The sequence below is a fragment of the Pogoniulus pusillus genome, chromosome 18 (genome assembly GCF_015220805.1).
Source record: "Pogoniulus pusillus isolate bPogPus1 chromosome 18, bPogPus1.pri, whole genome shotgun sequence".
Taxonomy (NCBI): domain Eukaryota; kingdom Metazoa; phylum Chordata; class Aves; order Piciformes; family Lybiidae; genus Pogoniulus; species Pogoniulus pusillus.
In genome coordinates this window covers 16,902,786-16,915,695 of record NC_087281.1, presented here as the reverse complement: position 1 = coordinate 16,915,695, position 12,910 = coordinate 16,902,786, and the positions used below count along the sequence as shown (strand labels likewise).

General features: G+C 35.4%; 1 protein-coding gene across 2 annotated transcripts in view; it reads left to right on the top strand.

Moving 5' to 3' along the window:
• ARID4B (AT-rich interaction domain 4B) overlaps positions 1-12,910 on the top strand; it is an 83,622-nt gene that overhangs the window by 38,909 nt on the left and 31,803 nt on the right. For both annotated transcript variants that reach the window (XM_064158563.1, XM_064158561.1), the window contains exons 7-14: positions 401-492; positions 1,725-1,863; positions 5,066-5,145; positions 6,474-6,547; positions 7,355-7,500; positions 10,411-10,483; positions 11,530-11,624; positions 12,656-12,753. In XM_064158563.1, the coding sequence (XP_064014633.1) occupies positions 401-492; positions 1,725-1,863; positions 5,066-5,145; positions 6,474-6,547; positions 7,355-7,500; positions 10,411-10,483; positions 11,530-11,624; positions 12,656-12,753 (797 nt within the window). The remainder of the gene's footprint in view (positions 1-400; positions 493-1,724; positions 1,864-5,065; positions 5,146-6,473; positions 6,548-7,354; positions 7,501-10,410; positions 10,484-11,529; positions 11,625-12,655; positions 12,754-12,910) is intronic.

Sequence of the window (12,910 nt, the reverse complement as noted above, 5' to 3'; positions counted from 1 at the left end):
GTGGCTTATATATTAAAGGCTATGGACAGTTGTAGCAAATTTCAAGTAGTTCATGTTTTGGAATTAGGGTTATTTCTTCTTAAGTAAGGAGTTCTGCACTGGTGAGCAGATGTATGTGAACGTGTTAGCTTCCTGAAAAGCTACTCATCTTTTTATGTACATTATATAGTCAGATGTGCTTATTGTCTGCTTAATGCATTCTTTTGAAGGTTTGGATACCTTCTAGGACCACAGAGTTAAATGTGTAAAGAAGGGGCCCTAATGCTAAATCTGGATTCAGTTATAAATGCCATCATTTTAAAGATTTTTCTTCCATTATCTCTGAATTTGTGGTTTGGAGAATAACATATGACAGATTTTTTTATTGTGTCTATTTATATGTATTTTTTCATTTCAACAGACATTAGATCAGCTTCCTCTCACAAATCCTGAACACTTTGGGACTCCTGTTATAGGAAAGAAAACAAATAGAGGGAGGAGATCCAATCATATGTAAGTTTAACATCTCTTTATATCTCTACTGTCTGTATTCCATTCTGAATCTTTCAGTGATTGTGTACTTTTGTTGTATTTTCAGGCTTCCAATTAAAAAAACAGGAACTGTATGAAAAGTGTTGTTTAGCACTCAGAATGCAAGCCAGTTTTGCATGTATTGTTGCATGCAAGAATTTAAAACAAGTCTTTGTGTAGTCAGTATTTAAAATAGTGCTGATTATAGGCAAGAGTTTTTTTCTTGGTTAAGTAAAAAAACAAAGTGGCATACCAAATGGAAATATATTCATAAGCTACATTTAGAAGCTTCTCTATGGATAGGTTATTAGTATTGTAAATCTGTTGGAAACAAACTAAACCCATTAAATTGTCTAGCTGATGTGAGGTCTTTGTAGAATATCCTCATGTAGACCTTTTGTTTTCTCATGATATGGTATCTGAAGAGCTTTTAGAAAAAGGCGGACAGTATTATGGCTTGCAACAAAACTTATTGATAGCTTCTCTGAACTTTCTAATTTTTTAGATCAGTTGCAGGTGGTTTTAGTTGGAGTAGTCTTGTACATTTAGACACTCCATATGGTTAAGACCAAGTGCAACTTTGTACTGAAACAGAACAATAAGCCTTTTTTCATCAAAATGTGTTTGCACATTTGCTCATTTACTTAGATTTCACATTATTTAATGTGAAATTGAAACAGTTGCTGAAATGCTTCACTGCACATCTTTAAATACTGTATCAGGATAAATAGACTTTTTTTCTCTTTGCTTTTCATCTCCATAACTGATGTTTCTTCTTCAGGTATTTGTCCAGTCTTAAAATAGCTTTTTATTCTTTGTGGCTGTTAAAGTGAAAACATAGAGAAATTAAGAGGAGAAACATTTTAGTGTACTGTTGGTCCAAATCTACAACTGCAACAACAGTCAAAAACCAGTGCTTCATTAAGGCAGAATTCTCATTTTGAATACACTGACAGTGCCTTTTTATTCCTCTGTGTGGATGCATGGTGGTATTTTGCTTGGTTTTTACATGTGTTTTGTGTAGATATGCACTTCTGAGTTTATACTGTTTGAGCTATTATTATAATATCCTTATAATTTTTTATCCTAAAATAATTAACAAGCAATTCAAGTCATTATTCTATGTGCCCTTGAGACAATTAGCTTTGGATCTCTTGTAATTGTAATAGACAAGTATTGAATACTTGAGTTTTAAGTATTTTTCTGGTTTTTAGCCCTGAAGAAGAATCTTCATCCTCTTCCAGCGATGAAGATGAAGATGATAGGAAACAAAGTGACGAGTTATTAGGAAAAGTTGTGTGTGTGGATTGCTTCAGTGTGGATAAAAAGAAAGCTCTGTGGTTTCCAGCCTTGGTAAGACTTTCATCTTTATTTTGATTTTGTAAGGTTTAATTCATTTTCTAGGCATTGAAAAAAAAAAACAAGATGGATTTTTTTAAAGAATGATTTTCAATAATCAGAATTATTTATCTGTTTAATCTGTATCTATATAAATCTGATTAATCTGTGTTTTTATTAGAACCTACTGTTTCTTCAAATTAGACTGTGTAATAATAGTCAGAGATACTATATATAAAAGTACTTGTTCACAAAATGTGATTAATAACATTATTTTAGTTCTTTGAAAAAGCCAGAGCTTGTTGCACAATCCCATCTCACCAGTGTGTTTATACCAGTGAACTAAAATTTCAGCTTAGGCTACTCCATACATTTGTCTGAAATACCAAATTCTATCAAGGGAGAAACTGGAAAGAAGTGAGGGAAAGTTTAGTGATTAACTAGATGTTATTCTTCTAGTTCAGTATAAATGCGTTTAATAAAATCAAGTGTTTCTTTCTTGTTGCTATGGTAGGTAATAGAGAATGGCCAGTATATTTCTTTTAAAATCACATTCCTGTCCTTTAGTACAAATATTCTTTCATCTTCTTTTTATTCTGGTTTAAAGACTCTGTTTTACATTTTTTTTCTAAAAGCTGTCAGCAAGTTTGATGCAGCATTGCCTACCTCACCTTTGCACTCTGTGCAGTGGTCAGTTGGGCTGGTGTGAGCTGTTTTACAAAACTCTCTTGGGTTGTCACTTCTGGTCATGCACATGATTGATAGCAGTTTCTATGGTAGGCTCTCTGATTAGGTATTGGGCTTTCACATGACTACAATAGTGCTGTTCAGTATAGCTGTGGGTCAGACCTTAAAGATTAGCATACCTTGGTAGCATAAGGAATAATTTAGTTAAACACACACAGTTGTTTATTTGACTTTCATTTGGAGACTTGAGTTGCACATTCTTCTTAGAAAGCTTCCTGCAATGAATGAGAAGCAGTAGAGGGATAAAGTTTAAGGGTGGATCTTGTTAACTCTTAAATAGCTTAACCTAGATTAACTTTTATTTTAGTAATAGGGTTTATAGCTCTTCGAATAAGCATCATATTGCATTTAACCTGAGAGACTGTGCCAAAGAATAGATTTATGTCCCAATTAGCTTTCTTCTTTTAATCGCCTCCCATGTAGTTATGGCTCTCCATTCTTTTATCTTATAAGATTACTATGTAAACAAAGTAATGTTATCATATTTACTTACAGGTTTTGCTTTAACTTTATGCTAATTGTAATAGTATGAAAAATCAAAATTATATGAATATTGTTATTATATAAATAATTGTATAATAATCAAAATTAATGTGCTGAAGAATGCCTATCACAGAATTACCTTGTTATTAATGATACTATGCACAAATATACTGTGTGTATAAATACAGAGGACATTGTGCAAGTACCTTTATTACGTGAGAAGAATCTTGTTCACAATAAACCTTTATGGCAGACAGCAGTTAAGATTAATTAGTGGAAATTGATTACTTTGGGTATCAGCCTGCCACTTGTAAAACTGCAGAGATATAAATTTGGTGAAAGTTACTCTGAGTTACTCAGTGATTGACTAGATTGTTTTAATTATGCATGTGTGGAGTTTGGTTAGTTGGTGGTTGTTTTCTTTGGAGGATTTGGTGGAGTGAGACCAATGGTTAATTGCAATTGTAAAAGGGCCTGGCAGTTACCTCTTATGTCCAGGAGTGTGATTGAGTAAGCTTTAGAGCATTAGGGCTTTTGGAAGTTACAGTGAGGAAATCTGCTTGCAGCATCTGTGGAAATTTGAGTTTGCATAGGATCAAAGATCTCATCCTCCTGTGACTCACATGGAGTTTGTTTTGCAAAGAAACGAAGAAAACTTGGTTTAGGCAAAATTAAGGTGATGTTGCTTGATGCAAAAGTACTAGATGAGGTGGTGCTGTTTTCCAGCCTCTGAATGGATTTCTTACTGCTAAGGTCTTGATGCTTCTAAAAAACCAATAGCTGAAGTCAGGAGGGCCTTTCTTCATTTTAAATAGCCAGGAGGTTGCACTTGCTTCAGATGGGGAGGGTGATAATCAATCTTTTACCTTGATACTAAAACACTACTACAAACTATATCTTGCAGTTCATTTCAATTGATAAGCTGTAACTTTGTAGAGTAATTTCTTTTGAGACTCTAGCATGCATTGAGTTTAGAAATATAGGCTGATATCTGTTTTACTTCTGTTGTTGTTAAGTTTTGTTTATTTTTAGAAAGATATTTAGCCTATGCACTGTGATATGCAACTGTTTCAAAATCAGTTGGAGGTTTTGACTTCACTTTCTAAGCTGCTGTGTGGCTGGTGACCTGTGTGTGGAAGAAAGTGCCTTTTGTCATGCAGTATTTGGTGGAAAAAGTAGGACTGAGGGCAGCTGGTGTATGAGGTGTATTTACCAAGGCTAAATTAGAGCTGCAGTCATTTGCTGCTCCTTGGGGTTTTGAAGCAGCCAGAATTTTCTTCAATTTCAGGGAGCTACACACATTTTGAGAGAAGAGACATGAGTCATGGAGAGGGTTGCTTCTCTGTTGTAAAACTGTGGAAATCATTTATGTATTCTTAATTATCAACTTGTATATGGGTTTAACAAAATTTGAACAGCTTTTTATATTGCAACAAATAGATTTTATTTCAGTGCTAGACTTGAGTAGTATACTTCTTGAATTAAAGAACCTATCATAATACTTGTACTTGAGGCAGGCTTGTTTTGTTTCCTAGGCAAGATAACTTATGAGTCCTTCATCATAAAATTGCATTTCATAAATCTTCCAGTTTTGTATGTGTATGATTTGCATCCTTGCAATTTCCAGAAGTTTTCCAGAAGAGGGTTGTAAGTCAGAGTGATTGTCCTTGATGGCAGTTTTGCTCTTTTAGGATGAGAAGCAGAATAGGCTGTAGTGGCATGATAAGTACTTTTGTCAGAACTGCTGTTCTTCCTTATGAATCTGTCAGCAACTGCCAGTTCTTTACAGGAAGTGAGCATGAACTTGTGCATTCAGTAATTTCAGGAGTCATTGCTCCTGTGTTTGGAGGGATCTTAGTTTCTCTCATTTCACTGTTCCTAAAGAGAAATGAGCTCAAAGGTTTTTAAGAAGTATTGATATATGGTATTACTTTTTTCTTTTCCCCCCCTTTTCTCTCTAAACTTTGCATTTGTAATACCTTTGCAGGTGGTTTGTCCAGATTGTAGTGATGATATCGCAGTGAAGAAAGACAATATTCTTGTTCGGTCCTTCAAGGATGGCAAATTGTGAGTAGTAATACAGAGCTTGACCATTGAAAAAAAATCTATCCCAGTCAAGTAAAAGGTAGTATAAGATGTTGGGTAGAGTATTAATAAGCTCATTAAGTTTTTCCAGGGATTTTCCTAATGTTTAAAAAAAACATTAACAGCCTACATTGTGATGAAATTAGTCTTGAGCTTTGACATCATTATTAATGATGGGATGCATAAATATTTATATATCTATCTTAGTTTTAATTTCATTGTTATAATGGTGGCAAACAAAGCAGTATTTCTTGAGGGAAATGGCCTGAGACTTTCTCTGCCTCTAGTTGAAATAGAGCACTGCTTTTCAGAGGTGCATCCATAAACTTACCCAGATACAGAAAGGAGTGGGTTGGGTGTGTGTGTGCCCGCACGTACGCCACGTGCATGAGGTGGTAGAGCATATCTTTATCTCAGTCTGGAATACAACTGCATATTACTGTATTCTTTGAAAAGAGCTGTACTTCTATGCAAAGAAAGAAAGAAAAGCCTAGAAAACCAGACTGTATGATATTTGCAATATAATAAGAAACTCTGTGTTGTAAAACTCAATTGGTCAGGGAGGAGGGTTTATGGATGACAAAAGAATTCTCTTTTTCTAGATCTTACTTTAAAAGTTGTATCTATTTATTATGCTTGGTTCAATTAAACAGATGGTTTTGCAGAAAGGATATTCAAATACTTCAGTTTCATTGTGGTGTAATTGCTTACTAAGTCTAGGCTGTCACTTTGCCATTTGAGAGTTACTCAGGCATCAATGCATGTCACTAGGGAAACACACACAAGCATGTGCACATAGCCCCACCTCTAAAGCTGCCATTCAGATTTGCTTCAGTGGATATAGCTACAGTAGAAACAAGAAAGTATTTGATTCCTTCAGTTTGAAAGTATTTGATTCCTTCAATTTCAAAGTATTTCATACTGACAATTTATACTAATAGGCAATTATGTTTCAAGCAAGGCAGGCTTTTGTTGCTTGTGCATAGTAAGTACTTGATAAATTAACACAAGTTTTTTGATAAATAATATAAGTTTGGGAAATTCCCAAACCTACTTATTAGTGGAAGAAGAATGCTTTCTTTAATATGCAGTGAATGCATATGGATGGTCTAATCAAATTTCTGTAGAAGTATTTTGGTGTTTTATAATCCAGTAACTGACCAGATACTGTACCAGACTATAGAATTGTCATATGCTGTTTCTGTATGTTTAGTAAGTGTGTTACAATCTTAGTGGTAGCTCTGTATTATACAATTAATTTAGCTTTTAAATTTTGTTTTTCCTCTTTTAATACTTTCTAAATAATCTAGTGTTTCTGTGCCAAGAAAAGATGTTCGGGAGATCAGCGAAACTTCGCCGAAGCCTGACGCTTTGTTAAAACAAGGTAAAAATAACTTTCTGTGAAAAAACACATGTATGTGTGTCCTTTTGTTATGTAAATTGGACCCAGTGTACAGTACATTAGTTCATGGCTCAAAAATGCTCAAGTACAGGATCTTTTCTTGTAGCATAATATTGAAAAAGAACACTTCTGAAAACCTGGAGGATTTTCTTTTTAAAACCCAACCAAACTTTAACACAAAAGAACCCAAACAAATAATTCCCACTCTGGTTACTTTGTGTCTACATGCCAAACGAAAGATGTAATCATACAGCTCACACTGGCTTTACTATTCATCCTTTTGTATTGACCTTCCTAGAGTTGTTCTTGCCATCATACTCCCAATAGTTATATCTAAGTTGCCTGTATGCACTCTCAAGAAACTGGAATTTTGGGTTCATTCAAAAGTTTAAGTTTGTGCAAACTCAAGGAATTACCTTTTGCACATTTCCTTCCCCCTTTTCCTTTCTGTTACATATATGTAAACCTGCTGTAACAGGAATTCTTTCAATTGAATTTTCACATATATCTTAATGTAGAAGATTTCATATTTGTGCCTGTAGACACTAAGGTGTTAATAATCCTAATATCAGCTTTTAATAATTTGATCTGCAGAGAGCACTAGGCCATTTTGAATGGGTAAGACAATAAGACTGCTCAACATGAGGTAATGGTTAAGATTTTCTTAACATGGGAGCAGAATTGTTAATTAGTAGCCTCCCCCATCCTCACCTCTGACTACATTTTTTTTTTAATTGGAACATCTGGTCCAACTTTCTGCAGTGCTAACAAATGTTGGTCCTTTTGTAGCTTTTGACCAAGCCCTTGAATTCCTTAAGAACCGAACTGTTCCTAGTAACTGGAAAACAGAACTGAAAGAAGACAGCTCAAGCAGTGAAGCTGAAGAAGAGGAAGAGGATGAAAAAGAGAAGGAGGATAACAGCAGTGAAGAAGAGGCAAGTGGAGTTATCAAAGGGCATAGATATACAGCTGATCAAAGTTAGCAAGACTGTAGTATTTAAGTAGGTCTTTTTAACATTTGGGAGCATTTAACACGTTAAGCAGCATTACTGCCTTTCAGCTTTCAAAACTTTCATGTGAAAATATCAACTTGAAAAAAGATCTAACAAATATCTTTGTGTCACTAAGCAAAAAATATGTATGCAAAAGAGACTAGTGACATGAGTCCTTAAGGACTAATGAAAAATAGAAGTTAAAACTCAAAGGAAGATCCTGTTTCAGAATCTTTCCCATGCTGCTGTTACTGCAGTGGCAGAAGGAGTCACCACACCTACTAGGAAATGAGCAGGATGAAGAAGGCTAGATATTGTTGTCTCCTGGGACATGCCTATTGTTTTTCTGAAATTAAAAAGGTTACCTTTCTTTGTATGTATTTCTAAGTGGAACTTGCCTGCTAGCTGTTAAAAGTATTGCTGTTTTGTAACTGTGAAGATCTCTGCAGTTACAAAAACATTTAAGTTGTTTCTAATCTGTGTTGCTTAAATTATTTTTGATAACTTTAAACTAAAAACTTCTCTGTTTTCTTTGGAATATTATGTCTTGATACTGTATGCACATCCAGGCAGGCCTTTTCTTTGCCACATGTTGTTTCCATATTGGAAGGCAAAGGAGGTTTTTTTCCACTGAGGTAGAACTTTCACTTTCTATGGATGATGTTAATTCCTGGACTATGTCAGTCATGTCGCAGATGAGTTTCCAGATTGCAGTTTGCACTCCCTTTAAATGAGCAGTTGTTTGCCCTGTTGTACTGTGTGTGGTGTAGTATGAAGAAGGGTGTAGTTTCCCTCTGCAGTTTGTCTTGCATATTATGACAGTGTTGATTTCTTTTCTCCTTTGTGGCCATGGAGTGGCCATGATGATAAACTTTTCTTCTGTCTATAGAGCTGTCACCCCCTACATACCTGTGGCTTACCACTCTTCAAGCCACAGGGAAATTTGTTGTCTTTCGTACAGGAGCTCCACCTGAGAAGGCAGCTCTGAACTATTACTGACCAGCATTCTCAAAGTATTTGACAAGCAAACCAAACTAGTGTGTCATAGCCCTGCTGTCATTATCTCCTCCCTTGTGTCTTTCTTTATGTTCTTCTCATGGTGTCCTTCCCTTTCTACACTACCCTTTTCTGCCCCCAAAGTGCTATGATGAGCAGATACTGAAAATAGTTTGTACGATTCCAAAATAGAAGTTACTATGTTTGGAGTGGTGAAAAGTGAGAGATTTTGAAATATTTTTGGATAATTACCAAAAAATCCAAGGAGCTGTAACCCTGTTATCCTGTTCTCATGAAGAACTGCTTCACTACAAGCTAGTTCTCTAGCTACCCTGATATAAAGAAGTGAAATAGCTTTCAATCAAGGCTTCACTACTGTTCCACCTTTTTTGTCTATTGTGCTGTAAGTATGGAGTCTACCTCATGCAAATGTTTTGGGATTTACTATATCATCTCTTGTGATAATTTCTTCTTCAATATCCAGGATTTCAGTTATCTGCTGAACTAGGAGGTTACTGAAAAAGAGGGAAAATACATTTATTTTCTTCTTCTCTTTTCTGTGGAGTCAGTGGCATAGTGCTTTCTTGAACATAAAAAACTTCTCACTGGGGGATTTCCTGGGGGACACCACCAGTGCCTGGCTGCCAACTGAATGTGGCACCATTCACCAGCACTCTCTGGGCCTGGTCTTCCAGTCCCCCAGGTTCATATAATGGAGAAGAGGAAGTATAGAATAAGGAAAAAGACTCTCACTGTTAGTAGTTACAACCTCTCTTGACCTTATTTTCAGCCATCTATGTCTTTATTAAATAGCTTCAGTAGATATTGTGAAGTTTTGGGTTTGATCCCTCCCCTGCCCCTGCTTTTAATAGTGATACTTGGTTTTCATTGATTTCTCAACTGTTTTGCTACTTTTGGCCCCTTGCTTCAGGGTAGACAAAGCTTCAATATTTAGTACAAGGTGGTTGTTGAAGAGTGGAAAAGATAAAGATGGAATAAGAATACACTAAACCAATTCCACTTAGATATACTGAATAGCTTTTATTTGGGGAAACTTTACAGGCAGTATTAAAATAAGAAAATTAACCAGCTTACATCTGATATACTGTTTTAAAGGAACTTAATCATCAGAATTTTGAAGACTTCTGATTCTGTTAATACCTTCTTGCAGCTGGTTGTGACAAAAAATTCTTAAGGAAGTTATGAGACATAGTACTTTGTTATGAAACTTTATTGTTTGTTAATCTTAAGTAGGTCTAATGCAAAAGTTTATTGGTTCAATGAACCGAACATTCAAAATATCCATTGTTATTTCAGTTGTGGGATTGATCTGGCTCAGCACACGTTCAGCTGGTGCCCCATGGCAGTATGAATGCAGTGCTGCTGGCTGTGGTTTGCAGATTAGAACTCCAGAGAAAGTGCAAGCATCATTTTCTCTTTCACTTCACCCTGAAAATAACATAGTGTGTCCAGGCAGCAATGAGTCACTTAACTGCAGCAGAGATGTTTCTGAGATGGTCTCTCAATCATTACAGGTGGTGTCTCCCAGACTTTCTGCATAAACAAACAGAATTGAGAGTACATCTTGATTTATTATATCACTTGTGGTATTTCAATGAAAAAGTGAATTTCAGTGTGCTGTTACAGTTACTGTTTTATAGATTTTTGAAAACCAGGTTGTAGTTTATAGCTTAATTCCATGTGGCTTAGCACTGATAGCAAGTGTCTTTTTGTGTTGCTGATTACAGCAAAACAAAGCTCAATGTTTGAATCTGAATTGTCACTGCCTTGTGTTTCTTAATGAGGAACTGTAACTCGAAGTGGTGATAGTTTTATTGTTTGCATTGTTTCAAACAGGAGGAGATAGAGCCATTTCCTGAAGAACGGGAGAACTTTCTTCAGCAGTTGTACAAGTTCATGGAAGACAGAGGTAGGCATTCTAATCTTTGACTTGTAGAAGCTGAAGATCACGTTGCTTAGCAGTACAGTAAAGAAGAATCTGTCAACTAGTAGTGCTTTGCAGTTCACTTTTGGAAACAGTGAGACTGTATTAATATTTTTTTTTTACTTCCCTAATATTCAGAAAAGAAGTCTGTCACTTGACTCTTCCCCTAAAATACAGTAATTTATTCCTACTTTCATATATCCTGGTTTTTCTGCTACGTACTTGTAGTGTGTATAATCAAACGTTTATTATTCTCCATCATACTAATGTGCATGCTCAATTGAGTAACTTTAAAATACTTAAAACTCAAACCACTCTGCCCTGTTTTTTTTGGTCACAGAGAAAAGTATTTACCTCATGCTAGTTTTGTTGAATGAATCCTGATCACTTTAATGCATGAGCATTACCAGTAAGGTGGATTGAAAAGCTATTAAAAGCTAATGCCATCTATTATATTAAACATTTACCAGGTATTTATGCACTACAAGAAAAGCACAATGTTTGTGGAGGCAGAGTTAAGGGTGTTTACATTTAAATTAGTATTAGAACTAGTTAAATTTTTACCTTACTGATTATGTGATGACTTGAGGAACTGGTTACAGTGTGGTAGCTACTGCTAGTACAGTAGATTAGGAGGTTTCAGCTCTTTGAAGAATTGTGTAATTTGTTTCTGGGGATAAATTTCTTCTGATTGTAGTGAAAGCACTGTCCTGGTGTTTTTAGATGTAATTGCTTCAACAAGTGAAATAAAAATCCATATGGTACAAATAGCAAAGAAAGACGTCTCATGGGTGCATGTTCAGTAATATGTGGAAGAAAGTATATAGATATAAATCAAATTATATTATTGAACTACAGGGAAAATGGATTATTAAGGCTGAGTTTGTTTTGAAAAAGTTTGTTGACCACCAGATGCACAAGGTGGTCAGAGGGTAGGGGTTTATGATACTGTATGGAATAGTATATTAGTACATGTGATGTAGATTTTGTTATGCTTAAAAATGAGTTCAAAACCCTGTCTTTGTTCACAGGGACTCCTATTAACAAACGACCTGTATTAGGATACAGAAATTTGAATCTCTTCAAATTATTCAGGCTTGTACACAAACTTGGAGGATTTGATAATGTGAGTATCAGTATGAGTATTCCAGAGACATTAGATCTGAGAACACTATTTTTAAGTACATACAAAGAGGCACTTGAGACATCTGAAAATTAATTGCTACAGCTTTGCATGATAGACTGTAACTCTGAAAAACATGCTTCAGTGGGAACTGAAGCCAGTTATAGTCTAAATAAATTACAGGTTTACTCAGCATTTTTTATTATTCCTGCATAAAATTGGGCAGCATTTCTGGTTTTGTGATGGTTCAAGAAACATCTGATAGAGCTGTTACTTCAAAGTGAGAAGTCACTGCTCAAAATTTCAAGGACAGGTAGTCTAGTTGAAGATCTGATGTGAAGTCCTTATGTATGCTGGAGAGTGTATAGAAAATGTGCTGACAGGGATTAGTGGGATTGGACTCAGAGCAACAATTGAAGTATGTGAATTCATAGTGAAGCAGATTCTGTTACTGGTTTGGTCTGCTTCCCCTAAAGGTAGCCTGTTGGTTGAGGAGGTATGTTTGTGCAGTGTTGCTTTTCTGATATGCAAGAGAGGATGTTGGACTTGGGTATTGCAGTACATCTGCTCTACCTTCAGAGATGGTTAAAAATGAGCACATCACACTGTCACAGAACTGTGACACCAAAGGACATATTAAGGATGTAACGAAAGATGGGTAGCCACTCTATCTGGTGCAGTGCTGCCAGAGTTGAATATTGTTAATGCTTCTTTGAATTATTCTTTTTCTTTTCAGTTCAATTAAAATCCTAGCTCTGATAGCTAAAAAAGTACTGTACATAAAGCAACTAGGTATTATTTTTTCTGGTCTTTGTACTTTCTTTCCTTTGTTTTTTTACAGCCTGGAGATGAAAGCCTACTGAGATGCTAAACTGCTTAAAGTAGTTACATTGCAGTGAAATATCATATGTGTGATGAATAGTAATTTTATTGATCAGAGGAAATGGCTTAATTATTTTCCAAAGTTGTAGACTTTGACTTCATCTTTTTTGTGTCATTTAATTCAAAAATCATGACTTCATTTTCTTTAACAGATTGAAAGTGGAGCAGTGTGGAAGCAAGTTTATCAAGATCTTGGCATCCCTGTATTGAATTCAGCTGCAGGATATAATGTTAAATGTGCATATAAAAAGTAAGTAATAGAACTGCGAAGTTTGTGCTAAAACAGACCTAAAATGCACTGAAGCAATCCTGTGGTAGTGGTAATATACACAGCCTATAACATTTTGGTTATGTCATAGAGGATTTTAAGCTTTAAACATGCTGTTCATGTTTTGCTTCTGTACGTA